The 25451-nt window shown below is 42.4% G+C and overlaps 1 protein-coding gene across 1 annotated transcript in view; it reads right to left on the reverse strand.

Moving 5' to 3' along the window:
* Positions 1-25451, reverse strand: part of ror1 (receptor tyrosine kinase-like orphan receptor 1) — a 253072-nt gene that overhangs the window by 51632 nt on the left and 175989 nt on the right. The window contains exons 3-4 of the mRNA XM_045687800.1: positions 15623-15910; positions 15007-15043 (exon numbers count right to left, since the gene is read on the reverse strand). Coding sequence (XP_045543756.1) covers positions 15007-15043; positions 15623-15910 — 325 coding nt within the window. The remainder of the gene's footprint in view (positions 1-15006; positions 15044-15622; positions 15911-25451) is intronic.

Below are 25451 nucleotides of genomic sequence, written 5' to 3' on the forward strand. Positions count from 1 at the left end.
GGCAGCCGGTTGTCGTTGTCTCTAATTGGAGGTCATATTTAAGTTGATGTTTGTCCCACCTGTTTTTGTGGGTGATTATATTTTGTGAGTAGTGTTTGTTCCTCCTGCGTCACGGTTTGTTGTTTTGTCCTTCAGTTTATTTTGGTATTGCATTAAGTTTCACAGTCTAATAAATATGTGGAACGAAACAGACGCTGCATTTTGGTCCGATCATTTAAACAGCCGTGACACCTAGAGGGAGAGATCAACAATTTCCAGGCCCAGGGACATGTACTAGTCTGTGGCGACCTAAATGCCAGAACAGGACATGATCCTGAGACTCTTAGCACACAGGGGGACAAACACCTACCTGGAGGTGACAGCATTCCCTCCCAAATATGCCCCCCTAGACACAACTATGACAAAACAACCAACAAAAAACAGGTTACAACTCGTGCACCTCTAGATAACTTCCTGGACAAAATGTTCCACTGTAATAGTGAAGGTGTCTACTTTGCAGTAGAAAATCGAAACCGTATATTTGACCTCTCAGATTCCCTATTAAATCTAAAATGTTCAAGCAGACAACTTAAGAAAATGAACAACAATGAAAAATGGTTTGATGAAGAATGCAAAAACCTAAGAAAGAAATTGAGAAACCTGTCCAACCAAAAACATAGAGACCCAGAAAACCTGAGCCTACGCCTTCACTATGGTGAATCACTAAAACAATATAGAAATACAATAAGGACAGCACGTCAAATCAGCTCAATGTGATCGAAGAATCTATAGAATCTAACCACTTCTGGGAAAATTGGAACACACTAAACAAAAACAACATGAAGAGTTAACTATCCAAAACGGAGCTGTATAGATACATCACTGCTCCAATTCTTGTGGCTCTGTAACAAAGAACAAACAGCAAAAACATATACATGATCAAATACAAATCTTAGAATCAACTATTAAAGACTACCAGAACCCACTGGATTCTCTAATAACAGTGCATTCGGAAAGTATTCAGACCCCTTCACTTTCGCCACATTTTGTTACATTATAGCCTCATTCTAAAATGGATTAAAAAAAAATGTTTCCCTCAATCTACACACGATACCCAATAATGATGAAGCAAAAACAATTTTTGCTAAGTTTGCTAATAAAATAAATACATTTACATAAGTATTCAGACCCTTTGCTATGAGACTCAAAATTGAGCTCAGGTGCATCCTGTTTCCATTGATCATCCTTGAGATGTTTCTACAACTTGATTGGAGTCCACCTGTGGTAAATTCAATTCATTGGACATGATTTGGAAAGGCACACACCTGTCTACATAAGGTCCCACAGTTGACAGAGCATGTCAGAGCAAAAAACAAGCCATAAGGTCGAAGGAATTGTCCGTAGAGCTCTGAGACAGGATTGTGTCGAGGCACAGATCTGGGGAAGGGTACCAAAAAAATGTCTACAGCATTGAACGTCCATAAGAACACAAGAAGTTTGGAACCACTAAGACTCTTCCTAGAGCTGGCCGCCTGGCCAAACTGAGCAATCAGGGGAGAAGGGACATGGTCAGGGAGGTGACCAAGAATCCGATGGTCACTCTGACAGAGCTCCAGAGTTCCTCTGTGGAGATGGGAGAATCTTCCAGAAGAGCAACCAGCTCTGCAGCACTCCATCAATCAGGCCTTTATAGTAGAGTGGCCAGACGGAAGCCACTCCTCAGTAAAAGGCACATGACAGCCCACTTGGAGTTTGCCAAAAGACACGTAAAGAACTCTCATACCATGAGAAACAAGATTCTCTGGTCTGATGAAACCAAGATTGAACTCTTTGGCCTGAATGCCAAGCGTTACGTCTGTAGGAAACCAGGTCTCATCACCTGGCCTTACGGTGAAGCATGGTGGTGGCAGCATCATGCTGTGGGGATGTGGAGAAGTCAGGATCGACTGGCTATGTGCACACTGCCCACAAAATGAGGTGGAAACTGAGCTGTACTTCCTAACCTCCTGCCAAATGTATGACCATATTAGAGACACATTTCCCTCAGATTACAAAGACCCACAAAGAATTAGAAAACAAACTACATTTTGATAAACTCCCATATCTATTGGGTGAAATACCACAGTGTGCCATCACAGCACCCAGATTTGTGACCTGTTGCCACAATAAAAGGGCAACCAGTGAAGAACAAACACCATTGTAAATACATCCCATATTTATGTTGACTTATTTTCCCTTTTGTACTTTAATTATTTGCACATCATTACAACACTGTATATAGCCATAATATGACATTTGAAATGTCTCTATTCCTTTGGAACTTGTGAGTGTAATGTTTTTGTTGTTTATTTCACTTTTGTGTATTATCTATTTCACTTGCTTTGGCAATGTAAACATATGTTTCCCATGCCAATAAATCCCTTTGAATATGATTGAATTGAGAGAAAGAGAAAGCGAGAGAGCGAGAGAAAGAGAGAGAGGAGTAGGATCGACAAATTAGAGGTGGGGGAAGGAGAATAAGACAGACAGATATCAGCAAGGAGATGAAAAGAGAGACATGGGAGTGAGAGAGGGAGAGAAAGATATAGGCAGAGAGAGGAGAGAGAGATAGGAGAGAAGGGGATCTGGTCTTCGTTAAAACCCCTCTCTCTCTTATCCTGCCATACGAGGCGGGTGGGGTTGGTGAAGGGATGGAAGGGAAGAGTGGGAAAATAAGCACTCATATTTTTGTAATTGCTTTTTTCAGCGCTGAGAGAAAAGTCCTGCTCTAGTTGAGAGAGAAAAAGCTTTGGGAACGTTAAACAGGTCTGACAGTGGTATTTCTCTTTTTTTTAACAGCAGACAACACTGTACTGTAAACACAGGCTTAGACGCCGGGCTTTTGGTCTGTACAGGAGATAGATGCTTGTAGAAAGGCTGCTCACCACGTTTCATATATTCATACACACCAACCAATTCACGGCTGTATACATCACCCGGTATCTTAATAGGAAAATCTCAGACCAGAAATCTGGTCGCTTTACATTTAACTGATGCTCTGTTGATAAGGTAAAAACTATGGCTACAGTTTCACACATTATTCATTTGGTCAATTTCATGAATGAGGCTTGTTCTCTGAGGCCTTTGTGGTTGTATTTACAGCATGTCCTAAACATCAGGAAGACAGAATGAAAGAATGAACATACTCTTTCTCTTGTTCTCTCTCCATGTCTCCCACCCCTCCCTCTCTCTACCCGATGTTCTTTGGGTTCTAGTCTCCACTCTTTCAGCCTTACTTGTGGAGACCAGACAACCTTATATTAAGTATTTTACAAGCATTTCGCTACACCCGCAATAACATCTGCTAAACATGTGTATGTGACAAATAACATTTGATTTGAAGTGTACGATCTCTGTCTGTTTAGAGTTAAATCTTGGTTCTCTCAGTCCTAATCTGAGGTGAATACTGCGACCCAAGGCCATGATCAAAGAGCATACACAACCAAGTGTTAATGACACTCACCATCTTCCATCCCCCACTAACAGTTTTTTTTCTTCTGTTTTTTTCTCCCCCCCCTCTCTCCTGCTCTCTTTTCCTGAAGAAGGAGGGTGGTTGGTGTAAGGAGCCTGCTCGCTGCTCCAGAAGGAGCTAATTTTGGACGCAGAGCCATTTTTCCCCCTCGTGTGTTTGTTCTGGCCTGTGAAAACATCTCTGAAGAGAGAGGGAGCTAGGGAGGGAGGGAACGAGGGAGGGAGGGCAAAGGAGGAGAGAGGTGTTAGGCCAGGCGCCCGTGGCCGCCAACATGACTGACAACCAGTCGCTGCCACAACGGGCGTCATTGTCCCCCCCTTCCTATACCTCCTCCCAAGGATTGTGTTACCGCAGATTCCAGGTGGTCCCTGTAAAGGAACTCACGTAAAAGAATAAGCAGAGAAAACATTAAGCAGTTATTAAAAGCTGTGAATGAACAGCTCTAACGCCATGTTACATGGTACAGGTAGACAGGCAGGCAGACAGGCAGGCAGGCAGGGCTCACAGAGCAGATGAGGGGCAAACGGGACATGGACAGGATGGAGGAAGGAGTTCTGCATGTTTTAACCGTCCCCCTGATACATGGACCTGTACAGGCGTGGCTAATTGACCAGGGGTTCTCAAAGCGGGGTCCGAGGTACTGGGGGGTCCGCGGCCAGATCTCAAAATATATACAAAATAAATGAAAAAAAATAAAAACATAATGTACATAAAACATGTTTTATGAATATTACTAACAACAGATTAACTTCTTACGTGTAGGGGGCAGTATTTACACTTTTGGATGAAATACGTGCCCATATTAAACTGCCTCCTACTCAAACTCAGAAGCTAGGATATGCATATTATTAGTAGATTTGGATAGAAACCACGCTGATGTTTCTAAAACTGTTTGAATGGTGTCTGTGAGTATAACAGAACTCATATGGCAGGCAAAAACCTGAGAAAAATCCAACCAGGAAGTGGAAATCTGATGCTTGGAATCTTTCAAAGTCATTGCCTATCTAACACACAGGCTTCCACTAGATGTCAACAGTCTTTAGAACCTTCTTTCAGCCTTTTGCAGTGAACAGAGAAGGACATGAGTTCATTGGCACGCATTCACATGAGGAGGTAGCTGTGTTCCATAACATTTTTCAAGACATTGGAATCGTCCGGTTGGAATATTATTGAAGTTTTACGTTAAAAAAGGCCCTAAAGATTGATGCTTTACAACGTTTGACATGTTTCAACGAACGTAAATAGAACTTTTATTGACTTTTCGTCGTGAAATTTCTTGCACGCTTCCTACATTTGGAGTAGCTTACTGAACGCGCAAACAACAAGGAGGTATTTGGAAATAAATGATGGACTTTATCGAACAAAACAACATTTATTGTGGACCTGGGATACCTGGAAGTGCCTTCTGATGAAGATCAAAGGTAAGTGAATATTTCTAATGCTATTTATGATTTTAGATGACTCCAAAATGGAGGGTATCTGTATTGCCTAGTGTATTTTTCTGAGCGCAGTACTCAGATTATTGCAAAGTGTGCTTTCCCCGTGAAGCTTTTTTGAAATCTGTCACAGCGGTTGTATAAAGGAGATGTTCATCTATAATTCTTTGAATAACAGTTTAATATTTTATCAACGTTATGATGAGTATTTTTGTAAATTGTTGTGCTGGTTCACCAGCAGTATTGGAGGCAAAATATTTTCTGAACATCATGCGCCAATGTAAAATTGGGTCTTTGGATATAAATATCAACTTGATCGAACAAAAAAATGCATGTATTGTGTAACATGATGTCCTAGGAGTGTAATCTGATGAAGATCGTCAAAGGTTAGTGCATAATCTTAGCTGGTTTTCTGGTTTTTGTGACACATCTCCTTGCTTGGAAAATGGCTGTGTGGTTATTTTTGTATATGTACTGTCCTAACATAATCTAATGTTTTGCTTTCGCTGTAAAGCCTTTTTGAAATCGGACAACGTGGATCGATTCAGTAGAAGTGTATCTTTAAAATGGTGTAAAATAGTCGTATGTTTGAGAAATTGAAATGATTAGATTTGTGGTTTTGAATTTGGCGCGCTGATTTTCACTGGCTATTGTCAAAATCAATCCCGCTAACGGGATTGGTGTCGTTTAAACAAATTTTGTCCAAGGGATCCGTAGAATAAGTTTAGAGGGTACAACACAATACAATGTTTAGAGGGTACAACACAATACAATGTTTAGAGGGTACAACACAATACAATGTTTAGAGGGTACAACAAAATACAATGTTTAGAGGGTACAACACAATACAATGTTTAGAGGGTACAACACAATACAATGCAATGTAATAATATTAAAGGAACTTTAACTTTATTTTTGCATTGTAATTTCAGACATTGTCTGTAATATATCTACAGTAATAGTGGAATGATAGTGTTTCACAATATTTTTTACATTTTTATTGGGCACACACAAAATTCTAATGAGATTTGCCCCATTCAATTTGACAACAAGAGATTTGCTGGCCCCAGTCGATTTGACAACAAGAGATTTTCTGGCCCCAGTCAATTCGACAACAAGAGATTTGCTGTCCCCAGTCAATGTGACAAGAAGAGATTTGCTGTCCCCAGTCAATGTGACAACAAGAGACGGTCCATCTTTTGGCGACCAATAAGAAGGCTGCACCATTAGAATGCAATTTTGTGTGGGCCCAATATTTTTTTTTTTTTTTGGGGGGGGGGTATTATGAAACACTATCATTCCACTGTTACTGTAAGGCAGCGGTCCCCAACCCCCCGGTCATTTGGTACCGGGCCGCAGAGAAAGAAGAAATAACTTACATTATTTCCGTTTTATTTATTATCTGAGTCTGAACGATGTTTTATTTTGAAAAATGAACGCGGAGCACAGACAGCTTCTCTTATACACAGAAATAACATGGTTATCCCGAGGGAGATCGCTGGCCAGAGTGTTTGAATTACGAGAGCCGCTGCAGAGATTTCTCTCAGAAAAAAAGTCACCGCTGGCAGCACATTTCAGTGACGAGGAATGGGTCGCAAAACTTGCTTACTTGTGCGACATATTAAACCTGCTCAATGAACTCAATCGGTCACTTCAGGGGAAAATGACAACTGTCTTCAAGTTGGCAGATAAAGTAGCTGCATTTAAAGCCAAACTGGATTTGTGGGGACGGCGCGTGAACAGAGGCATATTTGACATGTTTCAAACATTTGCGGGGATTTTGGAAGAGACTGAGCCCGAGCCTTCATTGTCCCAGCTGGTGCACGATCACCTGTCTTTGCTTTTAAAAGAGTTTGAGCACTACTTCCCAACCACAAAAGACCCACGAACTGCCAAGGAATGGATCCGCGACCCAATTGTCAACAAACCAGGTGAATCCAGCATGTCTATGCAAGAAGAAGATCAACTGCTGGAGATCGCAAATGACGGCGGCCTTAAAAGTATGTTCGAGACAACAACTCTGCCGGTGTTCTGGATTAAAGTCACGGCAGAATACGCTGAGATCGCCACAACAGCATTAAAAACCCTGTTGCCATTTCCGACATCCTATTTGTGTGAAGCAGGATTTTCTGCAGTGACAGCAACCAAAACAAAATTACGGAATAGATTGGACATAAGCAACACACTTCGGGTGTCATTGTCTCCCATTACCCCTAGATGGGACTGTCTCGTTGCAGAGAAACAAGCTCAGGGCTCCCACTGATTTAGCGTTATGGTGAGTTGTATTTTTCATGCACTTTATATTTGTTTTTGTGTTGTATCTTATTTTTAAGGCATGTTTAAACGTTACCATAGCGACCAGAGAGTGTTAGGGGCCAGAGAGGATGTTACTCATGTTATGTTGTTGGTGCGATGTTACGAGGACGCTGCTAATAAAGTTGCATACGAGTACACAGTGGATTCACGTTTATTATTATATTTTAAAAAATACCACAGTTTTTATGCCGGTCGTATCATTTTATTTTGTGTATTTATCCGTCACACCTTAAAGGCCGGTCCGTGAAAATATTGTCTGACATTAAACCGGTCCGTGGCCCAAAAAAGGTTGGGGACCGCTGCTGTAAGGTATATTATGGACATTTTCTGAAATTACAATGCAAAAATACTACATATAGCTCCTTTAATTTACAATTAATGTTCTTAAGCCAGGGCAACATGGGCCTGAGAGGCTAACGGGGATATTGGTATCCACAGTACTCCACCAATTATAGATTTTTTTAACTCAATACTTCTTGTATTCCCCTTAAAATGTATTTTTTTTAAAAACATAAATGCTCTGTAATTTAAGATTTAGAAGTGAAATGTTTTCTCTCTGCCTCATGGCAAAATATGTAGAATTGCAGGAAATTAGCTTGAAAACTGCAACGTCTTCGCTCCGAAAATGTTGCTAAATGTTTTTCATCCCAGGGCCCAAGACTTAGTTTGTCTGGACTGCCGAAATCATAGTAAAACTCCTTGTATGTTTTTTTTAGCACTCAAGTTCTGTTCTGATTATGAAGGGGTCCCCAGCCCCCAAAAGTTTGAGAAGCCCTGTCCTAAGCCATCCAGCAGCACAGTGTTGACCCCAGGGTGTGTGTATATGTTGACCCCAGGGTGTGTGTATGTGTTGACCCCAGGGTGTGTGTATGTGTTGACCCTCAGGGTTCCATGTTTGGATGTTCGCCCATCTAATTACCATAACATTGACAGCAGGACTAAAATGTTCCAGCCCCTGTCTGTCTCTCCTCTATTCCTTATCCCCTCTCTCTTTCCTTACTTTCTCTCCGTCTGTTTGTATCTCTGATTCTTTAGCTCACTCTCACCCCTCACTTCCTCTATCACACACCCTCCTTCTCTCCATGATATGTCCAGCTGTGGCTGAGCTGATGTCAGGTCTGGTCTGATCAAAGCCACAGCGTAATGTACACAGGGACGGCTGGCCTCTGGGCTGTGGGCTGAAGTGCTGTGGGCTCTGGGTCTGACTGTGGCTGGCCTACTTGACATATTCAGGCCAGGGCATAAATATTACATACATTAGTGTCCACCATATAAACCCCACCAGACCAGCGTATGCATACAGAAGAACCACTGGGCAAAGACCAAGAACCCCCATCAGTGACCACTAAAAACCTACAGGGAGAAAACCAAACTGCAAACCCTATGGGAAAACTGTACATCTTTTCCCTGACCACAAACGCAACAACTAGGAGCCTCAGTCAGTCTTACTCCAGCTAAACCAGGTGCTTCTCTACCCAGTCCACCTCCACAACCATGACTGACATTTTGACACTTCAATAGAAAATACCAAAACAACCTCAGAGGCCTTCACATGCCACATGCCACCATTAGCTGACCCCATCTCCCTAATGTAGATCTGCCCTGCCGCCCATCTGACAGCTAATCAGCTGACAATGACACTAATGACGACCAACAGGGCTCATCCCCGGCCCCTGGTCCAGGTCAAAAGAGGCCCTGTGCTGTGTGATTTAATGAAAGGCCATAATGACTGTGTTTAAACCATATGAGTCCAGCTTTGTCCTGCACCTCTGCCTGGGCAGGCCAGCTGATTGTAGCCTATGCACAGAGGCAGGTCCTGGTGCTGTGGACTTCAATCAACATTAACATGCTCTGGTGCGTGGCCAGAGAGGAGAGTTGGCTGAGTCTCAGAGAGGGGCTGTGAGGGAGAAAATACACTTCACATCACGCCTGAGAGGTCGTCTAGAGAAAGACAGCACAATATGGGAAGAAAGTTTAGCAGGATATTTCAGCAACACGTAAATAAAAACAAATTGTATGGCAGAAATAAACTCAGCAAAAAAAGAAATGTCCTCTCACTGTCAACTGTGTTTACTTTCAGCAAACTTAACATGTGTAAATATTTGTATGAACATAACAAGATTCAACAACTGAGACATAAACTGAAGAAGTTCCACAGACATGTGACCAACAGAAATTGAATAATGTGTCCCTGAACAAAGGAGGGGGGGGGGGGGGTCAAAATCAAAAGTAACAGTCAGTATCTGGTGTGGCCACCAGCTGCATTAACCTGTTATGGCTAGGGGGCAGTATTTTCACGGCCGGATAAAAAACGTACCCGATTTAATCTGATTATTACTCCTGCCCAGAAACTAGAATATGCATATAATTATTAGCTTTGGATAGAAAACACTCCAAAGTTTCTAAAACTGTTTGAATGGTGTCTGTGAGTATAACAGAACTCATTTGGCAGGCCAAAACCTGAGAAGATTCTGTACAGGAAGTACCCTGTCTGACCATTTCTTGGCCTTCTTGATTATCTCTATCCAATACAGGGGATCTCTGCTGTTACGTGACACTTCCTACGGCTCCCATGGGCTCTCAGAAGGCGGCAAAAAGCTGAATGATATCGAGGCAGCCCCTGGCTGAAAAACATTAGTGCGTTTGGATAGTGGCCGGTCACAGTACTATGAGACTCAGGCTCGTGCACGAGGGGATCCCATGCTTTTATTTTCTCTCTCTTTGTACGTAAACACGCTTTCCCGGTCGGAATATTATCGCTTTTTTACGAGACAAATGGCATAAAAATGTATTTTAAACAGCGGTTGACATGCTTCGAAGTACGGTAATGGAATATTTAGATTTTTTTTGTCACGAAAATGCGTCGTGCGCCTGACCCTTATTTACACTTCGGATAGTGTCTTGAATGCACGAACCATACGCCGCTATTTGGATATAACTATGGATTATTTTGAACCAAACCAACATTTGTTATTGAAGTAGCAGTCCTGGGAGTGCATTCTGACGAAGAACACCAAAGGTAATCAAACTTTTCTAATAGTAAATCGGAGTTTGGTCAGGGCTAAACTTGGTGGGTGTCTAAATAGCTAGCCGTGATGGCTGGGCTATCTACTCAGAATATTGCAAAATGTGCTTTCACCGAAAAGCTATTTTAAAATCGGACACCTCGATTGCACAAAGGAGTTCTGTATCTATAATTCTTAAAATAATTTATGTTTTTTGTGAACGTTTATCGTGAGTAATTTTGTAAATTCACCGGAAGTGTTTGGTGGAAATGCTAGTTCTGAACGACACATGCTAATGTAAAAAGCTGGTTTTTGATATAAATATGAACTTGATTGAACAAAACATGCATGTATTGTATAACATAATGTCCTAGGCGTGTCATCTGATGAAGATCATCAAAGGTTAGTGCTGCATTTTGCTGTGGTTTTGTTTTTTGTGACATTATATGCTAGCTTGAAAAATGGGTGTCTGATTATTTCTGGCTGGGTACTCTGCTGACATAATCTAATGTTTTTCTTTCGCTGTAAAGCCTTTTTGAAATCGGACAGTGTGGTTAGATAAAGGAGAGTCTTGTCTTTAAAATGCTGTAAAATAGTAATATGTTTGAAAAATTGAAGTTTTTGTATTTTTGAGGAATTTGTCATTCGCGCCACGCCTATCATTGGATATTGGAGCAGGTGTTCCGCTAGCAGAACGTCTAGATGTAAGATTAAGTACTGCAATGCATCTCCTCATGGACTGCACCAGATTTGTCAGTTCTTCCTGTGAGATGTTACCCCACTTTTCCACCAAGGCACCTGCAAGTTCCCGGACATTTCTGGGGGGAATGGCCCTAGACCTCACCCTCCGATCCAACAGGTCCCAGACGTGCTCAATGGGATTGAGATCCGGGCTCTTTGCTGGCCATGGCAGAACACTGACATTCCTGTCTTGCAGGAAGTCACGCACAGAACGAGCAGTTTGGCTGGTAGCATTGTCAATTCTGGAGGGTCATGTCAGGATGAGCCTGCAGGAAGGGTACCACATGAGGGAGGAGGATGTCTTCCCTGTAATTCACAGCGTTGAGATTGCCTGCAATGAAAACAAGCTCAGTCCGATGTCATGACCTTGCCCTCTGGGTTTTCTATGCACCATCCCCCGACATCTATACTTCTGACACAAGGCTGTGTGAAGGCGGTCGTAAATTCCAAAGGGAATGTCCTGCCTCACAGGCCACAGTTTTGAGACAGAGTGGGTTTTCGTATAGAGAACAAAGGATTCTTCCACCTCACAGGATTGGAGAACCGAACGACATTTAGGTTCTGGAGAAGGTATAAAAGATCGGTCAAGAATCCAGCTATGAACTGGTCCGTTTGGTACAATTTTGTGAAAGTCATTAGAGACAATATGGCCATATTACCATACTAAGGTTTATATACTAGCCTCAGCGATGAGACTTACATCTAATGGTTGTATAAAATGTATGAATAAGGATAAAGCTATTTGGAATATGTTGAGATGCTATGTACTTTTGTTAATGTGAGAGAATTGTATGTCTGTTCAAAGCTTAACTAAGTCGTCGGCACGCCCCCAGGGACACAGACAGGACAAGGCGTCATGTGACAGCCTTTTCTACATTCAGTATATAAGCCCCACCCAGGGTTTCTTTCTTATGATCAGCTTACCTCGAGAAGAGAGAGCCAAGGTTTGACCATGCATTCCTCTACTGAACTTTAACCATACCACGTGGTTAAACTTTTAGACTATCGATACCGACAGAATAATAACAAGTCTTTGATATGAATTACTAGTCTGCAGCTAGAAATTCGGTGTCATTGAACGCGAAGACCGACGAAACACCCATTCTATAACAACATTAATGAATGTCGCTTTGAAAGATCCATTCTAACCGAGAGATAGAGCGAGAGAGGACGAAACTCTCCAACAAAGATCACGACGACACACTGAGCGTAAATATATATATTGATTGCAATTGTTTCCGAATGAGTGAGCGTTCATGTGCAAAGGATTAGCAAATCAATTATTAATATTTATCAACTCTGTTGTGCCTCCTCAGCTGCCCTTTATCACCCTTTGTTTAACAAGCCGCCATGCCGGTTTAGCCCACTAGGGCACATTACTCTACCATTGCTTTGTAACGATACCTACTGTTTTGTATGCTTTCTGTGAATTACTTAGTTTAGTAAATAAATGATTTTAAGACAATTGATGTATGGATGACTTAGTGAAGACTGGGTTCGTGGAGATAACAACAATTTACTACGTTTGGAATGAGACTGGACGCGAGGTAATAATACGTCATTAATCAGAAGATAATCGGTCAGATATTATAATATAATATAATATATAATGTTATAATATCTGACAGTTATATTAGGAAAATTATAACTGTGTAATCTGAATATTTTCCTTGGTGCCCCGACCTCCTAGTTAATTACAGTTACACGATTAATCAGTTAATCGCGTAATAATAATTACAGAGAGTTATTTGATAAACATGTCTTCAAGTTAATGATGCCCAAAGACACGACACCGATGATGCTGTGACACACCGCCCCAGACCATGACGGATCCTCCAACTCCAAATCGATCCCGCTCCAGAGTACAGGCCTCGGTGTAACATTCATTCCTTCGACGATAAACGCAAATCCGACCATCACCCCTGGTGAGACAAAACCGCGACTCGTCAGTGAGAGCACTTTTTGCCAGTCCTGTCTGGTTCAGCGATGGTGGGTTTGTGCCCATAGGCGACATTGTTGCCGGTGATGTCTGGTGAGGACCTGCCTTACAACAGGCCTACAAGCCCTCAGTCCAGCCTCTCTCAGCCTATTGCGGACAGTCTGAGCACTGATGGAGGGATTGTGCATTCCTTGTGTAACTCGGGTAGTTGTTGTTGTAATCCTGTACCTGTCCCACAGGTGTGATGTTCAGATGTACTGATCCTGTGCAGGTGTTGTTACACGTGGTCTGCCACTGCGAGGATGATCAGCTGTCCATCCTGTCTCCCTGTAGCGCTGTCTTAGGTGTCTCACAGTACAGATATTGCAATTTATTGCCCTGGCCACATCAGCAGTCCTCCTGCCTCCTTGCAGCATGCCTAAGGCACGTTCACGCAGATGAGCAAGGACCATGGGCATCTTTCTTTTGGTGTTTTTTAGAGTCAGTAGAAAGGCCTCTTTAGTGTCCTAAGTTTTCATAACTGTGACCTTAATTGCCTACCGTCTGTAAGCTGTTAGTGTCTTAATGACCGTTCCACAGGTGCATGTTCATTAATTGTTTATGGTTCATTGAACAAGCATGGGAAACAGTGTTTAAACCCTTTTCAATGAAGATCTGTGAAGTTATTTGGATTTTTATGAATTATCTTTGAAAGACAGGGTCCTGAAAAAGGGACGTTTCTTTTTTTGCTGAGTTTAGTTGTGTGAGACCATGTACTGTAAGTGTGTATGTGTGTGTCTCTCTCTGTGTGTGTGTGTGTGTGTGTGTGTGTGTGTGTGTGTGTGTGTGTGTGTGTGTGTGTGTGTGTGTGTGTGTGTGTGTGTGTGTGTGTGTGTGTGTGTGTGTGTGTGTGGCTGTGGCTTTGTGAATTTCCCCATCATGCCAACCTGTTTGATGTTCCAATATACCCTGCCTTTTCCATGGAATATGGCTCGCTGCCTTGACATTGTACGTTTGTGTATGTGTGTGGAATATGGCTTGCTGCCTTGATGCTGTCATTGAGGAAAAATCCCCTTCCTTGGAACCAAAGAGATTGAAGCTCTATAGAAAACAACATGCACATTTCTCCTATACAACTTCAGAGAGCTCTAAAGCAAACATCGACAATTCTATTTACTTGACAAAACAAACTACATTGAACCTCTGTATACATGTATGTTTGCCAGTTAATAAACCATTGAGTAAATACACTCTCTCTCCATATCCACATCACAGGACAGTCCACAGGAGAACGTGTTGAAATGAGGACACAAAGATAGTTCAGAGGGTCCTAACACAGACTAGTGAACCAGGAGGAAAGTACACCATGGAAGGGGAGGATGAGGAGGGAGAGAGGATGAGCAGGAGGAGGAGGAGGAGGAGCAGGAGGAGGAGTAGAGAGAAGAGGATGAGAGAGAAAGGAGGAGCAGAGAGAAGAGGAGCAGGAGGAGGAGTAGAGAAGAGGATGAGAAAGAGGCGGAGGAGAGGAGGAGAAGGAGGGAGAGTCCAGTATAGTACAGTATAGTAGAATACAGTAGAGTACAGTAGAGTACAGTACAGTAGAGATGAGATCTGGTGATAAGATGCCTGTTCTCACTCTACTGTACCCTGAGCTGTCTCTACTCCATCTCTCTCTATTTACACTCAATCTATCTGACACAAGAGTCACACCCAGATCACACATCTACTTGAAGCAGCATCATCTTTAGAGGTTTGAGAAGAGTTCACACTAAGGGAACCTGATCTGTCAATGATTCAGAGAAAAATCCACAAGCTTTCCTCTGTCAAGCTCTGAAGTCCATAAGAAGTCCATAAAGTATGTGACTGACGTGAAAGCCTTGGCCAGCCATCATGGAAACACTTCTCCTTTCACGACTATTAACTCATCACTTTATTTCACAACCTTTCCACCCGTTCTTTCACCTTAAGGATTAGCTATCATCTCATTCATGTCTTCAGAGGTTTGTATCTTTCTTCCCCTCTCTATCTGTTTGTAACAGGAGCCAGTGTTGGGTTGTGGTTTGTAAAAACAAATGGATGGACAGAATTGTTTTAACTTACGGATAGGGCCTTCCTGGCATTGGTGTAGGGAGTGGATCTGGAAGAGAAGACAGGGATGATTTAAACAACAGGGGTAACAATTGTTACCAGACGTCTTCTCCATAGCTGCTAGAGCCATGCAGCCTAGCTCTGGCCCCAACCACGTTACCAGACGTCTTCTCCATAGCTGCTAGAGCCATTCGGCCTAGCTCTGGCCCCAACCACATATTACCAGACGTCTTCTCCATAGCTGCTAGAGCCATTCGGCCTAGCTCTGGCCCCAACCACATATTACCAGACGTCTTCTCCATAGCTGCTAGAGCCATGCGGCCTAGCTCTGGCCCCAACCACGTTACCAGACGTCTTCTCCATAGCTGCTAGAGCCATGCGGCCTAGCTCTGGCCCCAACCACATGCAGATCTACACTAAGCTCATGCTATCAAAGCAGAGAGTCAACTCTGACCTCTCTCCCAACTACTTTGAACATGCGTTGATTAGATAGACCAGACAGACAGCTTTAGATAATCACTCTAAATGCATGAAATTGCTTGGTTTGATTGATGGCATTAATAGCTGCTTCATTGGAGACTTCTAAACACTTCATAACAATCTCAAAGCCTCGTTCTACTAGTCTTACCAAACTTGACGAAGAGTACTCCTGTGGTGGAGACGGTGCCGTAGCTGTTAGTGGCCACACACTGGAAGTAGCCTGTGTCTGTAGTGTCCAGGTTACGGATGCGGAGGCGGGAACCGTAGGGCGTTTGTCGGTAGGAGATCCGGCGAGGCTCCTGGACCACGGGGGCGTCGTTCTTCAGCCAGCGCACCGTGGGAGTGGGGTTACCGGACACACGACACAGCAGCTCTGCTGTCTGGCCCAGAGACGTGGTGATGTTGTTCATAGGAGCCTCCAGACGCAAGAAGAGAGCTGGGATGTGAGGGGGTGGGAGAAAGACAATAAGATACAGACATTTTAATGGGAGCATTTAACAGGAGGGAAAGAGAGGGAGTGAGAGGGGGAAGAAGATAAGACATTAATGAAAGGGAAAGAGAGGGAGTGAGAGGGGGAAGAAAGAGAAAGAGAGGGAGTGAGAGGGGGAGAAAGAGAAAGAGTGAGAGGGGGGAGAAAGAGAGTGAAAATTATTTTGTTTTTTACATGAACCAATACGAAAGTAGGTCTATTAAACGGAGGACAGGGCCAGTCTTCTCTTGGCAATGATTAGAACAACGATAGACAAAGAGACAGGGGATAATGGAGAGAAACATTTCAAATATATTAATCACAGTAACTACATTGGAATTATTTATGTGAGTGGACATCCAACTCTAGATCAAGACTATATAAATAACATAATGTGGTCTATAAAAATATATGAAAGTATAGACACTGAGTGTACAAAACATTAAGAACACCTGCTCTTTCCATGACATAGACTTGACCAGGTGAATTCAGGTGAAAGTTATGATCCCTTAATGATGTCACTTGTTAAATCCACTTCAATCAGTGTAGATGAAGGGGAGGAGACAGGTTAAAGAAGCCTTGAGACAATTGAGACATGGATTTTGTGTATGTGTGCCATTCAGAGGGTGAATGAACAAGACACAAGACTTAAGTGCCTTTGAACAGGGTATGGTAGCTGTGTTTTTAATGCTCAGTTTAATAACCGTTTCCCTTGTGTATCAAGAATGGCCTACCACCCAAATGACATCCAGCCCACTGGACAACTGTGGGAAGCATTGGAGGAATTGAGGCTGTTCTGAAGGCAAAGGGGGAGGGAAGGGGGGATGACGACTCAATGGTAGGTTGGTGTTCTTAATGTTTTGTACATTCAGTGTATAAGTCCCATAAAAATAATAGATGAAGATATTCCTTGGGGTCAGAACAGTACAACATATTTAGACAGGCATCGAGTATGAGAAGTGGGTGTTTATCCAGTAACCTTTACTAAGTACAGTGTACATCCTGAGACAAATCAGATCAACAGAGAACTGTTATGATGTGTAATCATTCAATTTATATGAAAGGATTAAGCAATAAACACATCCACTAATGGAATGGCCAGCTGAAAAGATGAATTATTATTTCTAAAAGTTCTAAGAGCTCAATCTGACCGTACTGAGAAGACATCCAAGGCTTCTACCACAACCTTGAGTTCAGTTATCTGGACCCTCCTCAAACAAGGTTTCAACTCTCCCACATTTCTATGGTTTAACTCCCCCTGAAGCTCCATTCTTTTTCCAACTCTGAATAACACTTCTCATAAATGACTCGTGTGTGTGTGTGTGTGTGTGTGTGTGTGTGTGTGTGTGTGTGTGTGTGTGTGTGTGTGTGTGTGTGTGTGTGTGTGTGTGTGTGTGTGTGTGTGTGTGTGTGTGTGTGTGTGTGCGCACAACAAACTCACTCCAACTGCCAGGTTGGAATCCTTCACAAGATATTTTGTGGTTGCCGCTGCGGTCACAAATGATCAGCCTTTTCACCATGTCTATGTGTGCATGTCTGTGTCTTCATGTCTGTGTCTTCATGTCTGTGTCTTCATGTCTGTGTCTTCATGTCTGTGTGTGCATGTCTGTGTGTGCATGTCTGTGTGTTCATGTCTGTGTGTTCATGTCTGTGTGTTCATGTCTGTGTGTTCATGTCTGTGTCTTCATGTCTGTGTCTTCATGTCTGTGTGTTGCCAGAGGGGTTTTCAGGAGCACTAAAGTCATATAAAACCTTGGAAACTTCCCTCTCCTCTCCAGAAGTTGCCTGGTCTTACTGGTGGCTCAACATGAACAGGACAGCCCAACATTCTGCAGCGTGATACACAGCAAAACACTGGACCTGTTTGTGGGTGTGTAGCAAGGTTATTATAGTTTTGTGTTTTTATATTCGTTTTTATTTCTATTCGTTTTTGTTTGTTTTTAAATTCTGTTTAGTTTCTGTTAGTTTTCAGACCTGATTTGCTAGTTTTTATTTAGATGAACTTGTATAAATATATTTCATTTTCATATTTATATTATTTTGTTTCAGTTTTAGATTTATGGGCTAGGTTTCCATCCAATTGTGATGGATTTTTATGCAAATATTCTAAAATCAGTATAAATAAATACATGATGAGGTACGGATAAGATCCTTTTGATAATTGGCAACAGTCACCGATCATCATGTCTCCAGCATTCAAATAATACTCTTGATATTTATTAGAGATTTGCATGAAGCACATCACTGTGCACTTAACCACCATAAGTTATGAAGTTATTAAATAAATGATGGCATTCATCATAACTTATTTAATCTGTCTAAAAACTCGTCATGCCTTTCCATGTCGTGGTGCTACAATGGAACATATCGTCGTGTGACTCCAAGCTTACTTCAACGTGATGGTTATTTTTGTGCATAACATTTGTGCATAAATACATTTCCACCGAAATTGTTGCATAATCTATTTCACAGACCAAAAGATTATCCACAAAATACGCTGTATCCACAATACAGCGTATTTTGTTTTGTCGACATTGGGAAATTTTACAGGTAAAAAATATGGGGGAAGGAAACTCTCGCGCCCATGTTCACATTATTCCAATGATTTTGAACTTTAGTAGTGCATGTAAGAAGAATCAAGTTAGCTACCTAAAAATTTTTTTCACTGTTAGCTAGTGATAGCTAGTGTTAGTGATGCAGTATGCTTGGCCCACACAGACTCAGAGAGCCTATGGGAACTAAACTAGCGCCTCGCCAGGGACTCCCAGTGATGGAACACATTCCTGGCTCTGCTAGATTCCATAACTCAACAGACACACAACTCCAAAAGAAAAAATATTAATATCTGTGTGTTTGCATGTGTGTCTGTGTCTATTTGTATAATACAGATATACTGTAGCAATACATCTTGGGCTTCTATGAAGTATGTAGTGTGTAGGCCTATATTATTTTCAGTGTGTGAATTTTGAGTGTTCTATGAGGTCACATGACAGGAAGTCTCAGTGACCCAGGGGTGCAGAGCAGAGCTAGCTGATTTCTGTCCAACTACACACCTCAGAAAGCACTTCCTGCTCTGTGCAGTATTGGCTATAGGCATCAAGGTCAACCTTTTCAACAGGGAAGGAAAACACCAGACTGCTCTCTCCCTCTCCCTCTCTCTCTCTCTCTCTCTCATAACAAAATGTATTACTAATTATTTTAACGAATGCTGTAATACCTATGGCTGTGGCGGTCATGAAATTGTGTCACCAGGTGATTGTCAAGCAACTAACTGCCAGTCTCATGGTAATTGACTGTTAATTAACATAAACACATTTAGCATCTCCTGGCTTCTACACTGATGCAGACCTTTGAAACAAATCTACATTTGAAAAAAGTATAATACATCCATGTAATATAGCCTACACCATCACAATAAGTCCATTATTTATTTTAGACAGGTCTAAAGAAACACGATATGAAGAAAATGTAGTCTATTTCAGTAGAACAATACTCTGAGTTGTCCTTATGTTAGGCCCTGATCTGGCTATGCCATATGGCTGTGTGCTACACTAGTTCATTGAACAGATAAGATATGCTTAGAGTTCCAAGGCATTATATTACAGTATATTATAGAAAGGATATAATTTCCAAAAGATAAGGGAGTGCACACATGTGGCTATTCTGTGTTGAGCGGTTAACAAAGAAACAGGTCCTCCTATATGCTTAATGCTTAATAATTCCCTTCTCCCGGCTGCATGCCGAAGCTGTAACGCACGTCGTTGTAAGAATGGTCGGACCAAGATGCAGCGTGGGGTAGATTAATCATATTTATTAACCTGTTAGGGCTAGGGGGCAGTATTGACGCGGCTGGATAAAAAACGTACCCGATTTAATCTGGTTAATACTCCTGCCCAGTAATTACAATATGCATATAATTAGTGGCTTTGGATAGAAAACACTCCAAAGTTTCTAAAACTGTTTGAATGGTGTCTGTGAGTATAACAGAACTCAAATGGCAGGTCAAAACCTGAGAAGATTCTGTACAGGAAGTACCTTGTCTGACCATTTCTTCCCCTTCTTGATTATCTCTATCCATTACAAAGGATCTCTGCTGTTACGTGACACTTCCTACGGCTCACATGGGCTCTCAGAAGGCGGCAAAAAGCAGAATCGTGGCTTTGCAGGCTCTGGCTGAAACAAAGTAGCGCGTTTGGGTAGTGGCTGGTTACAGTACTGTGAGACTCAGGCTCGTGCCCGCGTCGACCGAAGGCTTTGTTTTCTTTCCTCTGTTTACCTAAAAGGAGATTCCCGGTCGGAATATTATCGCTTTTTTACGAGAAAAATGGCATAAAAATGGATTTTAAACAGCGGTTGACATGCTTCGAAGTACGGTAATGGAATATTTAGATTTTTTTTGTCACGAATTGCGCCATGCTCGCGACCCTGATTTACCATTTCGGATAGTGTCTGGAACGCACGAACAAAACGCCGCTATTTGGATATAACGATGGATTATTTTGGACCAAACCAACATTTGTTATTGAAGTAGCAGTCCTGGGAGTGCATTCTGACGAAGACAACAAAGGTAATCAAACTTTTGTAATAGTAAATCTGATTTTGGTGAAGGCTAAACTTGCTGGGTGTCTAAATAGCTAGCCCGTGATGGCTGGGCTATGTACTTAGAATATTGCAAAATGTGCTTTCACCAAAAAGCTATTTTAAAATCGGACATATCGAGTGCATAGAGGAGTTCTGTATCTATAATTCTTAAAATAATTGTTATGTTTTTGTGAAAGTTTATCGTGAGTAATTTAGTAAATTGTTAGTAAATTCCCCGGAAGTTTGCGGGGGGTATGCTAGTTCTGAACGTCACATGCTAATGTAAAAAGCTGGTTTTTGATATAAATATGAACTTGATTGAACAAAACATGCATGTATTGTATAACATAATGTCCTAGGGTTGTCATCTGATGAAGATCATCAAAGGTTAGTGCTGCATTTAGCTGTGGTTTGGGTTTTTGTGACATTATATGCTAGCTTGAAAAATGGGTGTCTGATTATTTCTGGCTGGGTACTCTGCTGACATAATCTAATGTTTTGCTTTCGTTGTAAAGCCTTTTTGAAATCGGACAGTGTGGTTAGATTAATGAGAGTCTTGTCTTTAAAATGCTGTAAAATAGTCATATGTTTGAGAAATTGAAGTAATAGTATTTCTAAGGTATTTGAAAATCGCGCCACGGGATTCAACTGGCTGTTGCGTAGGTGGGACGAATTCATCCCGCCTAGCCCAGAGAGGTTAATGATAACCAGCAACAAAACAAGAAAGAGAAACCAACGAATCGTAGCGGCCTTGTAGGGCTCAACAGCAACAATACAAAAAACAAGATCCCACAAACAACAGGTGGGAAAAGGCTGCCTAAATATGATCCCCAATCAGAGACAACGATAGACAGCTGCCTCTGATTGGGAACCATACCAGGCCAACATAGAAATACAAAAAACTAGAGTACCCACCCTAGTCACACCCTGACCTAACCAAAATAGAGAATAAAAAGGCTCTCTATGGTCAGGGCGTGACAGAAGCACCTCTCACATGGCTCTCTGTCACCTGATCGGGTCTTTCTCACAGGCTACAAGTGAAGACAGACACATTGGGGACGCAACTGCGCACGTTGTTATCCAATTCCGAGGCGCATATTGAAGATATTGGAAGAACTGTCCACATTTACTTTTCGTCAGCCAACAAGATGAGTAGGTCTAACGAACAGCAAAATGAACTCAGCATTCTTGACCGCAGATCAGCAGTTCCAAACGCTGCCAGAGACCCGGAATTCCACATGGGTTGTGCACGCAGGGTACACTAAATTAGAAGGGTTGCAGCCAAGGGGTGGGAAAGGTCTGTAAAGCCCACAGGGAGAGGAGTGAACAGGTATAGAAAACATACACATAGTTGCTAAAAAGAGCAAAATGAGACCATCTGTGAATAACTAGTTAACCTGTTAAGGACAGACTTTCCGCTAGCCAACAGCCAATGGCATCGCACGGCGCGAAATACAAAACCAACTAAAACACCACAAATCAATTTTCTCAAACAATCAACTATTTTACACCATTTTAAAGATAAGACTCTCGTTAATCTAACCACATTGTCCGATTTCAAAAAGGCTTTACAGCGAAAGCAAAACCTTAGATTATGTTAGGAGAGTACATAGACACAAATAATCACACAGCCATTTTCCAAGCAAGCATATATGTCACATAAACCCAAACCACAGCTAAATGCAGCACTAACCTTTGATGATCTTCATCAGATGACACTCCTAGGACATTATGTTATACAATACATGCATGTTTTGTTCAATCAAGTTCATATTTATGTCAAAAAACAGCTTTTTACATTAGCATGTGATGTTCAGAACTAGCAAACTTCCGGTGAATTTACTAAATTACTCATGATAAACGTTGACAAAATACATAACAATTATTTTAAGAATTATAGATACAGAACTCCTTTACGCAATCGCTATGTACAATTTTAAAATAGCTTTTCCGCGAAAGCACATTTTGCAATATTCTGAGTATATAGCTCGGCCATCACGGCTAGCTATTTTGACATCCGCCAACTTCGGGGTCACCTAAACTCAGAATTACTATTAGAAAAATTGGATTACCTTTGCTGTTCTTCGTCAGAATGCACTCCCAGGACTTCTACATCAACAACAAATGTTGTTTTGGTTCCAAATAATCCATAGTTATATCCAAATACCTCCATTTTGTTCGTGCGTTCAGGTCACTATCCGAAGGGTAACGCGCGAGCGCATTTCGTGACCAAAAAATTCAAAAGATTCCATTACCGTACTTAGAAGCATGTCAAACGCTGTTTAAAATCAATTTTTATGCTATTTTTCTCGTAAAATAGCGATAATATTCCAACCGGGCAACGTTGTATGCATTCAAAGACCGTGACCGCGCATCTCCAGTCTCACTGTCCCCAGGCTGACCACTTACAAACTCTGCTCCTATACTTTGCCCAGAGACAGCAGACACCCCATTCCACTTTCTGGCGGCTTTAGAGAGCCAATGGAAGCCTTAGAAAGTGTCACGTTACAGCACAGATGCTGTAATGTCGATAGAGATGCTACAGAAGGACAACAAATTGTCAGACAGGGCACTTCCTGTATGGAATCTTCTCAGGTTTTGGCCTGCCATATGAGTTCTGTTAGATTCACAGACACCATTCAAACAGTTTTAGAAACTTTAGAGTGTTTTCTATCAAAATCTACTAATTATATGCATATTCTCGTTTCTGGGCAGGAGTAGTAACCAGATTAAATCGGGTACGTTTTTTATCCGGCCGTGAAAATACTGCCCCCTATCCCAAAGAAGTTAAGATACTCAGGTGAGAGAGTGGAGCCTTCCTCTCTTTCCTTCCTCCAACAACTCCCCAGATCAACTCGGTAGAACCGTCTTTCTTTCGGCGATGGTCTTAGTTTTGTCGACAAGACCGCTACTGACATGACCACCGCTTACAGCTGCCACTGAGAAACCAGGGGAGGCTGAAGTACTAACACTATTTGCTGATTACCTAGTAGAGGTGAAGAGCACACCTCCCTGTACTAATTGCTGATTGCCTAGTAGAGGTGAAGAGCACACCTCCCTGTACTAATTGCTGATTGCCTAGTAGAGGTGAAGAGCACACCTCCCTGTACTAATTGCTGATTGCCTAGTAGAGGTGAAGAGCACCCCTCCCTGTACTAATTGCTGATTGCCTAGTAGAGGTGAAGAGCACCCCTCCCTGTACTAATTGCTGATTGCCTAGTAGAGGTGAAGAGCACACCTCCCTGTACTAATTGCTGATTGCCTAGTAGAGGTGAAGAGCACCCCTCCCTGTACTAATTGCTGATTGCCTAGTAGAGGTGAAGAGCACACCTCCCTGTACTAATTGCTGATTGCCTAGCAGAGGTGAAGAGCACACCTCCCTGTACTAATTGCTGATTGCCTAGTAGAGGTGAAGAGCACACCTCCCTGTACTAATTGCTGATTGCCTAGCAGAGGTGAAGAGCACACCTCCCTGTACTAATTGCTGATTGCCTAGCAGAGGGGAAGAGCACACGTCCCTGTACTAATTGCTGATTGCCTAGCAGAGGGGAAGAGCACACCTCCCTGTACTAATTGCTGATTGCCTAGTAGAGGTGAAGAGCACACCTCCCTGTACTAATTGCTGATTGCCTAGTAGAGGTGAAGAGCACACCTCCTGTACTAATTGCTGATTGCCTAGTAGAGGTGAAGAGCACACCTCCCTGTACTAATTGCTGATTGCCTAGCAGAGGTGAAGAGCACACCTCCCTGTACTAATTGCTGATTGCCTAGTAGAGGTGAAGAGCACACCTCCCTGTACTAATTGCTGATTGCCTAGTAGAGGTGAAGAGCACACCTCCCTGTACTATTTGCTGATTGCCTAGTAGAGGTGAAGAGCACCCCTCCCTGTACTAATTGCTGATTGCCTAGCAGAGGAGAAACCCCTCCCACTCCAATACAGCCACTGATTACCAAAACAAGTCACATATTGCCCTGCCCCTTGATCCTGGTTGATGTGTCAACAATCATCAGCAAGTTATGAGCAGTCAGCAGTTAACACACCAAGTAGGCTACTGGGAAGACAGGCAGCACCAAAGGTAGATGGCCATAGCTAGCAAAAACACAGTACTAGACAACAGATGACGACACAAATTACACTTATCACTCCTGAAATCAGGAGTCCTCTAGTTATAGAATGAAGCACCCACTACAATTCACATACCGCCCCAATAGATCCACAGATGACGCAATCTCTATTGCACTCCCCACTGCCCTTTCCCACCTGGACAAGAGGAACACCTATGTGAGAATACTGTTCATTGACTACAGCTCAGCGTTCAACACCATAGTGTCCTCAAAGCTCATCAATAAGCTAAGGACCCTGAGACTTAACACCTCCCTCTGCAACTGGATCCTGGACTTCCTGGCGGGCCGCCCCCAAGTGGTAATGGTAGGGAACAATACATCTGCCACGCTGACCCTCAACACGGGGGCCCCTCAGAAGGGTTGGGCAGTATCTAGATTTTATTATCATCCTACTGTCCTTCTGTCATCCCTGGATTTATGGTATTAACGGCTTAATACACAAATGGGGCGCCAAAAAAAAACATTTTTGATGCCATTCCATTCGCTCCTTTCCAGACATTATTATGAGCCATCCTCCCCTCAGCAGCCTCCACTGATCCTGTTCCCTAATCACTTTATTCCTAGTTATATGTACATATCTCCCTCAATTACCTCGTACCCCTGCACATCGACTCGGTACTGGTACTCCGTGTATATAGCAACCTTATCATTACTCACTGACTAGGTACTGGGACCCCTTGTATATAACCAAGTTATCATTACTCACTGACTAGGTACTGGGACCCCTTGCATATAACCAAGTTATCATTACTCACTGACTAGGTACTGGGACCCCTTGTATATAACCAAGTTATCATTACTC

Source organism: Salmo salar, chromosome ssa10 (genome assembly GCF_905237065.1).
Source record: "Salmo salar chromosome ssa10, Ssal_v3.1, whole genome shotgun sequence".
NCBI lineage: Eukaryota > Metazoa > Chordata > Actinopteri > Salmoniformes > Salmonidae > Salmo > Salmo salar.